Here is a 13027-nt window from a genome sequence, read left to right as displayed (position 1 = left end):
TTAGTATTTTGTGATCGACAGCCATTTGAACCAATAAGAGCGATGCACTCTCATCTCATGCAGCCAATGAGGAGCCAGGAATCTCATTGCGCGCGGAAGAGGAAAGTCGGATTGTGACAGACAGAAGCGGCTCATGTCTCTCAGCTAAGGATTGAAAGGTGAATAACGTGTTGTTTTGTATTTATAAAGTATTTCCACGTACCCAAATTATATTATTTACAGTATTATGTTTTTGTTAATGCCTTTGTGAAGTCGGTGAATTGATTAAATGCCGTTAATCAGGGATTTGAGTGGTTTTCTAGCTAGCTAACGACAACTGTTTATATCACTGTAGCTGATTAGCAAAATAATACTATCGTTGTATTATTATCGTTATTCATGACCACTGTGATTCCCCTATTTCAAACATTTCCTTTGATTTAAATTTGTAACACACACAATATATATTTATATGCCCTCATATATATCAAATTGCAGCACATCCACTTAATTTTATATTAATTTCATTGCAATTTAATTTAACCCACTTCATTTATATTAGTTGTAAGTAGCAAATCACTGATCCTCATCCTCTGGATGATTTTACAGGTAAAAAAACAAAAACCTGTTGTGTGAGGATCACTCTGTCTGAGGACACAATGCTTCACTGTAAAATCAAGACTGAAAAAACGGGTGAGGATGCAATCAAGAGCTTCTTGTTACATTTCTGTTTTAGTGTGTGAAGAGTCACTGAAAAATTGATTTTATGTGGTAAAAATGGTTTTTTTCAGATGCTGGGGCTCGAAACCGCCTTGATACAGTATTGCAAGGTCTGGTTGAGAGGAGCGACAGTGAGAGGTTAGTGCATTAATGTGCCTTGAGCATTGAAAGCTAGACTGTAATAATGAAGCTGCAAATGGACCTCAGGCAATTAAAGTGCATTAGTGACGAGTCCACTTTTATAGATTGTCAATTATTCAGAATGTCTAGTAACTTATACTTATCATATTACACAATGTACTCCCACAAACATTATCTGTTGTGTCCTTTTTTAACATTAGTGATTGCATTGTATTTGAGCAATGGAACAGCTGCAAAGTTTGTTCTGACTGTGCTGAACCTGCACTTCCTTTAACAGTAACTGTGTCCCAAAGGTTTAGTTCACTTTCAAATAAAATTTTCTTGATAATTTAATCACCCCCATGTCATCCAAGATGTTCATGTCTTTCTTTCGTCAGTCGAAAATAAATTAAGGTTTTTGATGAAAACGTTCCAGGATTATTCTCCTTATAATGGACTTCAATGGCCTCCAAACGGTTGAAGGTCAAAATTACAGTTTCAGTGCAGCTTCAAAGGGCTTTAAACGATACCAGACGAGGAATAAGGGTCTTATCTAGTGAAATGATCGGTCATTTTTGAAAAAAATACAACTGTATATGCTTTATAAACACAAATGATCGCCTTGAACGTACTTCTGGTTTCCGTATTCTTCAGAACGCTTATGATTTATGTCCTAAGCCTTTCCTACTCTACTTACGGAACGAACGCGTCGGCAGTTTATTTTTTTCCATCAGTAGAATTAAGTTTCGCTAGATAAGACCCTTATTCCTCGTCTGGTATCGTTTAAAGCCCTTTGAAGCTGCGCTGAAACTGTCATTTTGACCTTCAACAGTGCATTGAAGTCCATTATAAGGAGAATAATCCTGGAATGTTTTCATCAAAAACCTTAATTTCTTTTCGACTGAAGAAAGAAAGACATGAACACCTTGGATGACATGGGGGTGAGTAAATTATCAGGAAAATTTTATTTGAAAGTGAACTAATCCTTTAACAACTAACCAGGTGTGACATATTAATATCGTTCTGTAAACTAATCTGTCTGATAAGTGCATGATTGATGTATGATATAGCCTACATCTGTTTCACACTCAAATTGATTCTATTTGAAACCTGGTGCGTTTGCGTTCATCTTACATCATCACAGACATGCAAGGCGCATGACAGAAAACAATGTGGGTCAATAAATTGTGCTTTTTTTGTCCCACTTTATATTAAGGGCCTTAACTACTATGTACTTACATCAAAAATAGGTACAATGTACTTATTGGGTTCATATTGAATTGCAAATCACTTTTGCTGCTATTTTGGTGGGGTACGGATAAGGTTAGGGAAAGCTTTGGTGGTATGGGTAGGTTTAAGGGTAGGTTTAAGGGTAGGGGTCAACAGTGTAATTATAAATGCAATTACAGAAATTAATTACAGATGTAATTACATGCAGGTGTTTTTAAACTATAAATACAATGTAAAAACATGTATCTACACAAGTGCATTGCATCAAATGACTAATTTAAATGTAAGTACATACTAGTTAAGGCCACTTAATATAAAGTGGGACCTTTTTTTTTTTTTTATTAATGTGTCCTGTTTTGAACTAAACTGCCAGTGTGAAAGCCCACTAGGGGGCACCGGGAACAATCATGCCCGGGCTCGGACCGTGGCAAACGAGCCCAGTGTGAAAGAACCCTAAGAAACGGCTCAACAGCGCTCAAAATGCTAGGGGGAAATGCTGGTATAGTCACATTTTAAAAATTTCAGTAACGACTTGGTACTCCAGTCAGAAGCCTTGCCATTTTAGAGAAACTCTGACCCAGTCAGTTGCCATAACAATTTGGTCCATGTCAAAGTCTCTCAGATCTTTATTCCTGCTCATTTATCCTGAATCCAACTAGCTGATTACGAGAATTGTTTGTTTTTTTACCGTCTAATCTATCCAGACCTTAATATATGGCCTTGTTAGGAGATGATTCTTCACTTGTGACTGGTCATAATGTAAAATGTAAGCACCCAGCTCTAATCTGCTAAATGCAACTGGAAGTGATTAGGTAGTCTGGATTCTCTAAACATATGACCATTTATGGTGTCTCAAAGGTTTTGTTTCCACTGAACTCGGAAAAATACTTAGTATTCTATTGATTAATTTCTTTGTTGCAATCCATTTATATTTCAGCTGTATGAATAATTACTAACCCTGATGGTCTGAGATCATTTATTGCTGTAATTATATTTCCAGAAATACACTTAGCATGTGTAGTGATCACCAGCAGAAATGCTTTAATGTGTTCTCTGAAAACTTTGCAAAGTATTCCAATAAATAATCAGGAATAGGAAATTGTGTCTGAGTAATTATTGCCATGCGAAAGGCAGATTAAGAAGCAGTTTTTTGGGAGGGAATTGGCATCTGTACAATCCTCTTTTTCCTTCCTTTCCTGCACAGGGAGCAGAATGAAGAGGATTCTGGTAAAATGGTGGCAGACCCTTTGAGCAAGTATGCACATGGATTTTTACGTTACTGCAGAAAACTCTATTTTTCCTGACAATCATATGTAATGAAATTTAAATGCCCTTTTTTTTTTTTTATTCTTTTTTATTTCCTTTCTCTTTTACAGGGATTTGTCACCTTCTTCTGCAGGGAAAAGGCAAGGAAAATCGTCTAACCTTTATTTAATGGTTAAAAAATGTGTTGTTGTTTTTTTTTCTTTTTAATCAAAGGAATTGTATTTTTTACCAAACAGCCACTATTGCCCCTTTAAAGGGTTAGTTCACCCAAAAATGAAAATAATAATGTCATTTATTACTCACCCTCATCCCGTTCCACACCCGTAAGACCTTCGTTGATCTTCGGAACACAAATTAAGATATTTTTGTTGAAATCTGATGACTCAGTGAGGCCTGCAATGACATTTCCTCTCTCAAGATCCGCTAATGTACTAAAAACATATTTAAATCAGTTCATGTGAGCACAGTGGTTCAATATTAATATTATAAAGCAACGAGAATATTTTTGGTGTGGCAAAAAAACTAAATGACTTATATAGTGATGGCCAATTTCAAAACTGCTTCAGGAAGCTTCGGTGCATAATGAATCAGTGTATCGAATCTGCTGTTCGGAGCACCAAAGTCACGTGATTTCATCAGTTTGACTGTTTGACACGCGATCCAAATCATGATTCGACACAGAAGAATCATAACGCTCCGAAGCTTCCTGAAGCAGTGTTTTGAAATCGGCCATCACTATATAAGTCTTTATTTTATTTTTTTGTCGCACCAAAAATATTCTCGCCACTTTATAATATTAATATTGAACCACTGTACTCGCATGAACTGATTTAAATATGTTTTTAGTACATTAATGGATCTTGAGAGAGGAAGTGGCATTGCTCCCTATGCAGGCCTCACGGAGCCATCGGATTTCAACAAAAATATCTTAATTTGTGTTCTGAAGATGAATGAAGGTCTTACAGGTGTAGAACGACATTGAGTTTTTTGGGTGAACTAACCCTTTAAGATCAAAGATTGTTTTAAGATCTCTTAGTTCTTCAACCTTTGAGAGTGCTTTGTAAATATTTACAAAACAGCACATGTTTATTTCTTAATGGTTTGGTAGTGGTTACTGATAGATCCTCTTTTTGCCTTTCACAGGCCATCATCACGATTCCCACAACACAGAAGGAAAAAGCGTAAAGAAATGGATGATGGTCTGGCAGAAACCAACCAGCACAAACAAAGTAAGAGCTACATCACAAAAATCTACACTTTATCTACTGCTCTCAATTTTGGGAAATTAACACGGAGTAACAGCCGAACTAGGGTATTTTTATTTTTTTTCACATTGGCAAGTATTTTTCCTTATCTACTAGCTGTTGTGGTAGGCAGCTACTCACTTTTCTTTATTTTAAAATTGTGTGTATATCGGTGGTGTGCGGTCCATATAAGCTGCGAATGCACTGCATACCCAAGCGATTTGTGGACTCGCTGATTAACATTATAAATTACTAGTAATTCCCTTGTTTGAGGCATACCATAAATCCTACATGATAAAATGTTGGTAATGCATATGTAACTGTCCGTAATTTATTTATTTGCCAAACGATGATAATTTTCTTTAAATCTGCCAGTCCATGCAGATCTACAGTATCTTTTGCACCGTCACTCTGTTGTAATGTATTGTCATCATTGCCCCGTGTTCTCATTGGTTTGCTGTAATGGGCGATATGATCAAAATCTTATATCTTATAAACATGAATGAACATCTGAAGGTATCTTGGAAGATACAGTACAACTTACTGAAACATATAATATCTTGTGTCCACAGCTTGTTAGTTCTCCAGAGAAATGAACTCTTTCGCTAAATATATGCACTATATTAGCCTATATACTCACTATATTTTACTTAACTTGTTAGTGGTTTCTTTATTATTTAATGTATGTTTAAATAAATCTTGTCATGAAAATGAGAGAGAGTAAGGCAAAGTGTATCTTACAAGTAACATGTTTTAGCATTTCTGAGAAACACTGTTGGGTTTTCATATCAGTGAACATTCTGTGGTGGCTTGAGTGAGTTTTTATCTTTGAAGAATTAAATGGAATTTGAGTTTTTTTTAGTCTTCGTCTCATAAAAGCCATTTCCTGTTTTCTTACGTGCTTCACATCTCATCTTCTCCATCAGATGCGTATATTATCAAGTTATTTGACCGCAGTGTGGACTTGGCTCAGTTCAGCACCACCACGCCGCTCTATCCCATTTGTCGGGCGTGGATGAGAAACAACCCCTCTATGCGAGAGAGAACTGCGCCTAGCCCCCCTCACAGCTCCGGGGAGGACGAGGTCACACACAACATTCACTTCACAATGATTTTAAATACTCACCCTGTTCAGATCATTAACTTCCCTGAATAACACATTTCAGTCTATAACTGCATTGGGAAATCTTGTGTTGGTTTTCAAAGATGGGTGTGTTTCAGGTTAAATACAAGTTAAACTCTCTGAAAGTTTGCCACTGAAAATAGCAAACAAACAACAGTAATGTACAGTGGACGACATTAAATCAAAGCTTATATTTTTGTTGGCGCACTTAAATTATGCACTAAAAATGTTTGTTTATAATGTTTAATGTTGTCTAAGTCATCTTTTTGACTTGGGATTATTTTTCTTGGTGAATGAACTGTTTGTATAATTCTGGCAATAAACTTCCTTCCAACAGAATTCCCACGATCCAAGAAAAAACAGCGAATTCCAAAGTTTGATTTCGAGACAGTTTCTCCAATCAATGTGCATTTTTCAGATCATTGGGTCAAAAGTCAAGTAAAGGACCCCTGATGGTTACATCAAGCACTCTTACATATGGCTGATTTAATTTTTATTCTGGTGCTTGTTGCACTAAAGACTTCCTTTGCAAGTGCATCACTATAAAACCATTTATAATTTTTTTACAAAATCATTATCTTTGTAAATCAGACAGCTTTTTTTTTTTTTTTGTATTTAACTTGGCTAATTTTTTTTATTAAAAGTGCGGTTGGTTCACCTCATTCTTCTCTAGTTGAAGTTTGTCCTTGGAGCAAGAAGAATTAAAAAGGCATGTCTTGGCCCACTGCAGCATAATATCTTATATAACAGTACAGTAACCTTTTAATCATAAAGTTATCATCAAAGCTAAATTGTTGTTGTTGTTGTTAATAATGCTGCAACATCCGGCTTCACTTTCCCTTCTGAATTCAATTACCCAGTGGAGAGATAAATTCATGCTTTTCCTTTTGAATTTCACTGGAATGATTCTTTCACCAGTAAGGATTGTCCTTGGCTTCGCTCCTTTAAAACATGGAGTAATTTATGCCACAACAAACTTCACAATTGAGGGAAATTGCTCTTTGATTTTTATTCTTTCAGATGACTGACATGCTGAATGGCAAAGGACAGAATGTGTACAGGCTTCCTCCACCTGTTTCCTGTCCAGTAGGTTCAGCTGGTGAACCTGTTAATCTCAGAATTCCACCTGTAGAGAAGCCTGCAGAGAGCCAGGTAGGCTATGGAAACTGTTGTGCTGTACATGGTGTACAAGAAACTCTGTGAACCGCTAAATGACAGGAGATAAAGTCAAACACTTCTGCTTAACTTTTAACCAATGTTTTTTAGGAATATGATAAGTAAACCTGTTTGCATACAGAATTGACTGGTCTTGCCATCATTTGAGAGGACCTATTATGCTTTTTTTTTTTACATTTTCAACTTTCTTTAGTGTGTAATGTTGCTGTTTGAGCATGAAAAAGGTCTGCAGTTACAAAGTCACTCCAAAGGGAGTTATTCTCTATATTCAGAACTCCCTGAAACACCTCAATTGTAGTCTTGAGTTTTGTACACATCACAGTATTCCTCATTTAAATAATTCCCACCCAAGGCATATGCAAAATAAATGGAGTAAGGCCTGGGAAACGCAGCCCTAGGTGAGTTACATTCAGTGTTTCCCACAGGATTTTGTGAGACTGTGGTGGGTGGACATCGGTCCCTCTAGGGGGGGTCCGGGGGCATGCCCCCTCGTGGGAAAATTTTGTACGTTTTAAATTTAAATGCATAAATCTGGTGCGTTCTGAGAGCAAAATTTAAGTGACTAGATCAATGAAGAAACTTGTTCTCTTGTAAACAATTTTGTGCTTTAAAAGTAATTTATTTATTGGTGATGGTAGGGCACATTAGTCACGTACACAACATATAGTAGGCTAAATGATAGTTCATAAGTGGTCAAACATGTAGAGTATACATTTAAACCGTTAAAAATATTTAGCAAAAGAGGTTACCTTTGTTGAATTAATTTATTAGTGGGGGCCTGTATCCATACATCTGTATTTGTGCAACTAATGGTCACTCTTTGACAATCCAGAATGCACGAAACACACTACTTCATTATAGAGAAAAACAACAAATGATTAAAAATATATAATCATAAGCTGACCAATAAATAAATAAATAAAAACTAGGTGACTATATTAATTAGCAGCAAAAATTATGCTGGCCTAATTCTTGAAAAAAACTTTGCACAGTAATTTTATAAAATCCAAATGTTAATAAAAGGTTTAAAATTACTATTTGTATTACGAAATGAAAAAAAAAAATAATATATTTAGATTTATATTTATATGTAAAAATTATATGTATTTATATTAATGTAAGATTAAAAGACATTTATTTTAAATGTATTGTGCAGATTTTTAATGGGGAAACAAGCTATAGATACGACAGAACAAAATAGGCTATTAATAATCGTTCAATGTGCAAAACCATGATAATATGAAACGCTTCAAAACAGCAGCACAAACCGCTTATGCGCATCCCGGGTGCAGAATGATGCGCTTGAAGCAATATGGAATCGCAGTGCGCAGTTGCGCTGCGCATTGAAAAGTTCACGGCACAAAGAGAATCCCTGTGTATATCTACATCTAAGTTAACAGTTTATTAATCATATGTTTCTTCTCACTTTTAAATTCCAGTTATTGTGCGTGTGACGCGAATTCATAGTCCTTGTGTTGTGCGATCTAACAGACATCCTGTAGCCAGTATGATGACATCATTCAGAAACAGCAATAAACTCCAGCAAGATAAAGTCATTTTATGCAAATCCACAGTCCTTTATCTACATATCAAGTATTATAATGGGAATATATTATATTGGAGAGTTTTACCGTGCGTGCTGCTGACTGCTGTTACCGAACACTACGCGCTGTGATAATGATTACAAATAACAAAATCAAGACCCTCCGGAAAAATCCAGCTAAAACCAGCCTAAGCTGGTTAGGCTGGTTTTAGCTGGTCTCCCAGCCTGGTCATAGCTGGTTTTAGAGGGGTTTTGACCAGCTTAAACCAGCTGAACACCTGCTAACCCAGGCTGGGAGACCAGCTTGACCAACTAAGCCAGGCTGGGAGACAAGCTAAAACCAGCTACTTCCAGCTTAAACCAGCTAAGACCAGTCAACCATCTTAGGCTGGTTTTAGCTGGATTTTTTCAGCAGGGGACTTTGTAAAAGGGCATTACAGGTCCTCTTTAAAGTTTGCAATGCTCAAATATTGCTAAATTGTGTGCTTCATGTGGCCATATCCATTTGTGATTTTGGTATTTGCAAGATCTTCTTTTTCTTTTTCAGTCCGTAGACACTGCAGCAGGCACCTCACCACTTATCTTCAGTCATATCAAACGCTGGAAGAAAATTAGACAGAAGTAAAACTCATCATTCATTCACTTCCTCTTCTTTTATGGGGAATGGGAGGGTATTTACAAATGAAATCGTGCATATGTTCTTTATCATTGTTTTGCATCTGTTTTAGGTGGAAGGAGGCTTCAAGCAAGAACCAGCTGAGATACAGCGAGAGCATAAAAATCCTTAAGGAAATGTATGAACGTTAGTTCACATGCATCCCTAGAGCATCTGCAGAAAATCTGTTTAAGTAATTAAACAAAAATGTCCTGGCATGAAGCCTTCAAGAAGAGTGAAATAGATGTAACCAAAATGTTGAATTGAGAGCTCAACTAAAATATGTCTAAATGATTTTGTAATTTTTTTTTTCTTTAAATACAAAAACAAACAAACATGGATTTTGAATAAAAATACATTTCTGAAATTTTATTTGATGCATTTATTAAATACATTGAATTAATTCATTTACATGCTTTTAAAGTGAACAAAATAGCTAAAGGTACAGAGAAGTGGCGTATATGTTGCAAAGCAAATTGTGAGTGTGATTTTCTCAGTCTTGTGTGCTCCTGGCATCTGTTAGGTGTGGATGGTGCATTTTGTCTGCTTTTTGACCCTGAAGTTCAGATGCTCTTCAGTAAAAGTCTTCAGCTCTAAAAATTCAAATGTTCCCAGAAACGTAGCAGGAAACACATTCACGAAGAAAGGGATGATGCAGCTGATGGATAAAACCCACACAATCACGCAGATGATCCTGGCTCTCAGTACAGTTTGGTTATTTTGAGACCAAACAACCATTGTTGTGCACAGACATCGGCCCAGACTGATGACTAAAAGAAAATAAATGCTAGCAAACATGTTTAGTGTTATCATCATGGAGAGAACGTTATACATTAAGGATGTGCACAATGAAAAGTAGCAAATGAAAATTTGTATGATTAAGGACAATATAAAGATGAAGTCTGCAATCGCCAAGTTGAGAAACCAAATAGAGTTGACTGTCGTCTTCATTCTGCAGCCAGTCAGAAATATGACAAGCCCATTTCCTATGAAACCAACTACAAATGTAGTGAAAATGCATATAAAAAAAGTGTGTAATGTTGCTGTTTGAGCATGAAAAAGGTCTGCAGTTACAAAGTCACTCCAAAGGGAGTTATTCTCTATATTCGGAACTCCCTGAAACACCTCAATTGTAGTCCTGAGTTTTGTACACATCACAGTATTCCTCATTTAAATAATTCCCACCCAAGGCATATGCAAAATAAATGGAGTGAGGCCTGGGTAGCATTTCCCAAAATCATCGTAAGCCTAAGTTGATCATAGCTCCATTGGTGTCGATGATTTCTACGATCAACTAAGGCTCACGATGCTTTTGGGAAACGCAGCCCTAGTTGAGTTACATTCAGTGTTTCCCACAGGATTTTGTGAGACTGTGGTGGGTGGACATCGGTCCCTCTAGGGGGGTCCGGGGGCATGCCCCCCCGTGGGAATATTTTGTACGTTTTAAATTTAAATGCATAAATCTGGTGCGTTCTGAGAGCAAAATTTAAGTGATTAGATCAATGAAGAAACTTGTTCTCTTGTAAACAATTTTGTGCTTTAAAAGTAATTTATTTATTGGTGATGGTAGGGCACATTAGTCACGTACACAACATATAGTAGGCTAAATGATAGTTCATAAGTGGTCAAACATGTAGAGTATACATTTAAACCGTTAAAAATATTTAGCAAAAGAGGTTACCTTTGTTGAATTAATTTATTAGTGGGGGCCTGTATCCATACATCTGTATTTGTGCAACTAATGGTCACTCTTTGACAATCCAGAATGCACTAAACACACTACTTCATTATAGAGAAAAACAACAAATGATTAAAAATATATAATCATAAGCTGACCAATAAATAAATAAATAAAAACTAGGTGACTATATTATTCAGCAGCAAAAATTATGCTGGCCTAATTCTTGAAAAAAACTTTGCACAGTAATTTTATAAAATCCAAATGTTAATAAAAAGTTTAAAATTACTATTTGTATTACGAAATGAAAAAATAATAATAATAATTTAGATTTATATTTATATGTAAAAATTATATGTATTTATATTAATGTAAGATTAAAAGACATTTATTTTAAATGTATTGTGCAGATTTTTAATGGGGCAACAAGCTATAGATACGACAGAACAAAATAGGCTATTAATAATCGTTCAATGTGCAAAACCATGATAATATGAAACGCTTCAAAACAGCAGCACAAACCGCTTATGCGCATCCCGGGTGCAGAATGATGTGCTTGAAGCAATATGGAATCGCAGTGCGCAGTTGCGCTGCGCATTGAAAAGTTCACGGCACAAAGAGAATCCCTGTGTATATCTACATCTAAGTTAACAGTTTATTAATCATATGTTTCTTCTCACTTTTAAATTCCAGTTATCGTGCGTGTGACGCGAATTCATAGTCCTTGTGTTGTGGATCTAACAGACATCCTGTAGCCAGTATGATGACATCATTCAGAAACAGCAATAAACTCCAGCAAGATAAAGTCATTTTATGCAAATCCACAGTCCTTTATCTACATATCAAGTATTATAATGGGAATATATTATATTGGAGAGTTTTACCGTGCGTGCTGCTGACTGCTGTTACCGAACACTACGCGCTGTGATAATGATTACAAATAACAAAATCAAGACCCTCCGGAAAAATCCAGCTAAAACCAGCCTAAGCTGGTTAGGCTGGTTTTAGCTGGTCTCCCAGCCTGGTCATAGCTGGTTTTAGAGGGGTTTTGACCAGCTTAAACCAGCTGAACACCTGCTAACCCAGGCTGGGAGACCAGCTTGACCAACTAAGCCAGGCTGGGAGACAAGCTAAAACCAGCTACTTCCAGCTTAAACCAGCTAAGACCAGTCAACCATCTTAGGCTGGTTTTAGCTGGATTTTTCAGCAGGGGACTTTGTAAAAGGGCATTACAGGTCCTCTTTAAAGTTTGCAATGCTCAAATATTGCTAAATTGTGTGCTTCATGTGGCCATATCCATTTGTGATTTTGGTATTTGCAAGATCTTCTTTTTCCTTTTCAGTCCATAGACACTGCAGCAGGCACCTCACCACTTATCTTCAGTCATATCAAACGCTGGAAGAAAATTAGACAGAAGTAAAACTCATCATTCATTCACTTCCTCTTCTTTTATGGGGAATGGGAGGGTATTTACAAATGAAATCGTGCATATGTTCTTTATCATTGTTTTGCATCTGTTTTAGGTGGAAGGAGGCTTCAAGCAAGAACCAGCTGAGATACAGCGAGAGCATAAAAATCCTTAAGGAAATGTATGAACGTTAGTTCACATGCATCCCTAGAGCATCTGCAGAAAATCTGTTTAAGTAATTAAACAAAAATGTCCTGGCATGAAGCCTTCAAGAAGAGTGAAATAGATGTAACCAAAATGTTGAATTGAGAGCTCAACTAAAATATGTCTAAATGATTTTGTAATTTTTTTTTTCTTTAAATACAAAAACAAACAAACATGGATTTTGAATAAAAATACATTTCTGAAATTTTATTTGATGCATTTATTAAATACATTGAATTAATTCATTTACATGCTTTTAAAGTGAACAAAATAGCTAAAGGTACAGAGAAGTGGCGTATATGTTGCAAAGCAAATTGTGAGTGTGATTTTCTCAGTCTTGTGTGCTCCTGGCATCTGTTAGGTGTGGATGGTGCATTTTGTCTGCTTTTTGACCCTGAAGTTCAGATGCTCTTCAGTAAAAGTCTTCAGCTCTAAAAATTCAAATGTTCCCAGAAACGTAGCAGGAAACACATTCACGAAGAAAGGGATGATGCAGCTGATGGATAAAACCCACACAATCACGCAGATGATCCTGGCTCTCAGTACAGTTCGGTTATTTTGAGACCAAACAACCATCCATGTGCACAGACATCGGCCCAGACTGATGACTAAAAGAAAATAAATGCTAGCAAACATGTTTAGTGTTATCACCATGGAGAGAACGTTATACATTAAGGATGT

General features: G+C 36.3%; 1 protein-coding gene across 3 annotated transcripts; it reads left to right on the top strand.

Moving 5' to 3' along the window:
* Positions 1-33: 33 nt before the first annotated feature.
* Positions 34-12554, top strand: lin37 (lin-37 DREAM MuvB core complex component). 3 transcript variants are annotated; one of them, XM_048159883.1, is made up of 10 exons: positions 34-158; positions 589-672; positions 771-837; positions 3254-3304; positions 3426-3455; positions 4459-4544; positions 5486-5643; positions 6703-6834; positions 12077-12150; positions 12258-12554. In XM_048159883.1, the coding sequence occupies exons 2-10, from the start codon at positions 639-641 to the stop codon at positions 12334-12336; spliced, it is 711 nt and encodes a 236-aa protein (XP_048015840.1). In that variant the 5' UTR covers positions 34-158; positions 589-638; the 3' UTR covers positions 12337-12554. The 3 variants fall into 3 exon arrangements, with proteins under 3 accessions (XP_048015840.1, XP_048015839.1, XP_048015841.1); XM_048159882.1 differs by lacking the exons at positions 12077-12150; positions 12258-12554 and adding exons at positions 8949-9022; positions 9130-9426; XM_048159884.1 differs by lacking the exons at positions 12077-12150; positions 12258-12554 and adding exons at positions 8949-9022; positions 9130-9426 and having other exon boundaries at positions 103-162; positions 591-672.
* Positions 12555-13027: the final 473 nt, after the last annotated feature.

Source organism: Megalobrama amblycephala, linkage group LG16, assembly GCF_018812025.1.
Source record: "Megalobrama amblycephala isolate DHTTF-2021 linkage group LG16, ASM1881202v1, whole genome shotgun sequence".
In the NCBI taxonomy this organism is placed as follows: domain Eukaryota; kingdom Metazoa; phylum Chordata; class Actinopteri; order Cypriniformes; family Xenocyprididae; genus Megalobrama; species Megalobrama amblycephala.
The sequence above is the reverse complement of the archived record's forward strand: the minus strand, read 5'-3'. Positions and strand labels throughout refer to the sequence as shown.

Coding starts and splice junctions, on each gene's coding strand:
- lin37 (XM_048159883.1), top strand. CDS start 639: ATGCTTCACTGTAAAATCAAGACTGAAAAAACGG. Junction 673..770: donor AATCAAGACTGAAAAAACGG/GTGAGGATGCAA, acceptor GGTTTTTTTCAG/ATGCTGGGGCTCGAAACCGC. Junction 5,644..6,702: donor ACAGCTCCGGGGAGGACGAG/GTCACACACAAC, acceptor TTATTCTTTCAG/ATGACTGACATGCTGAATGG.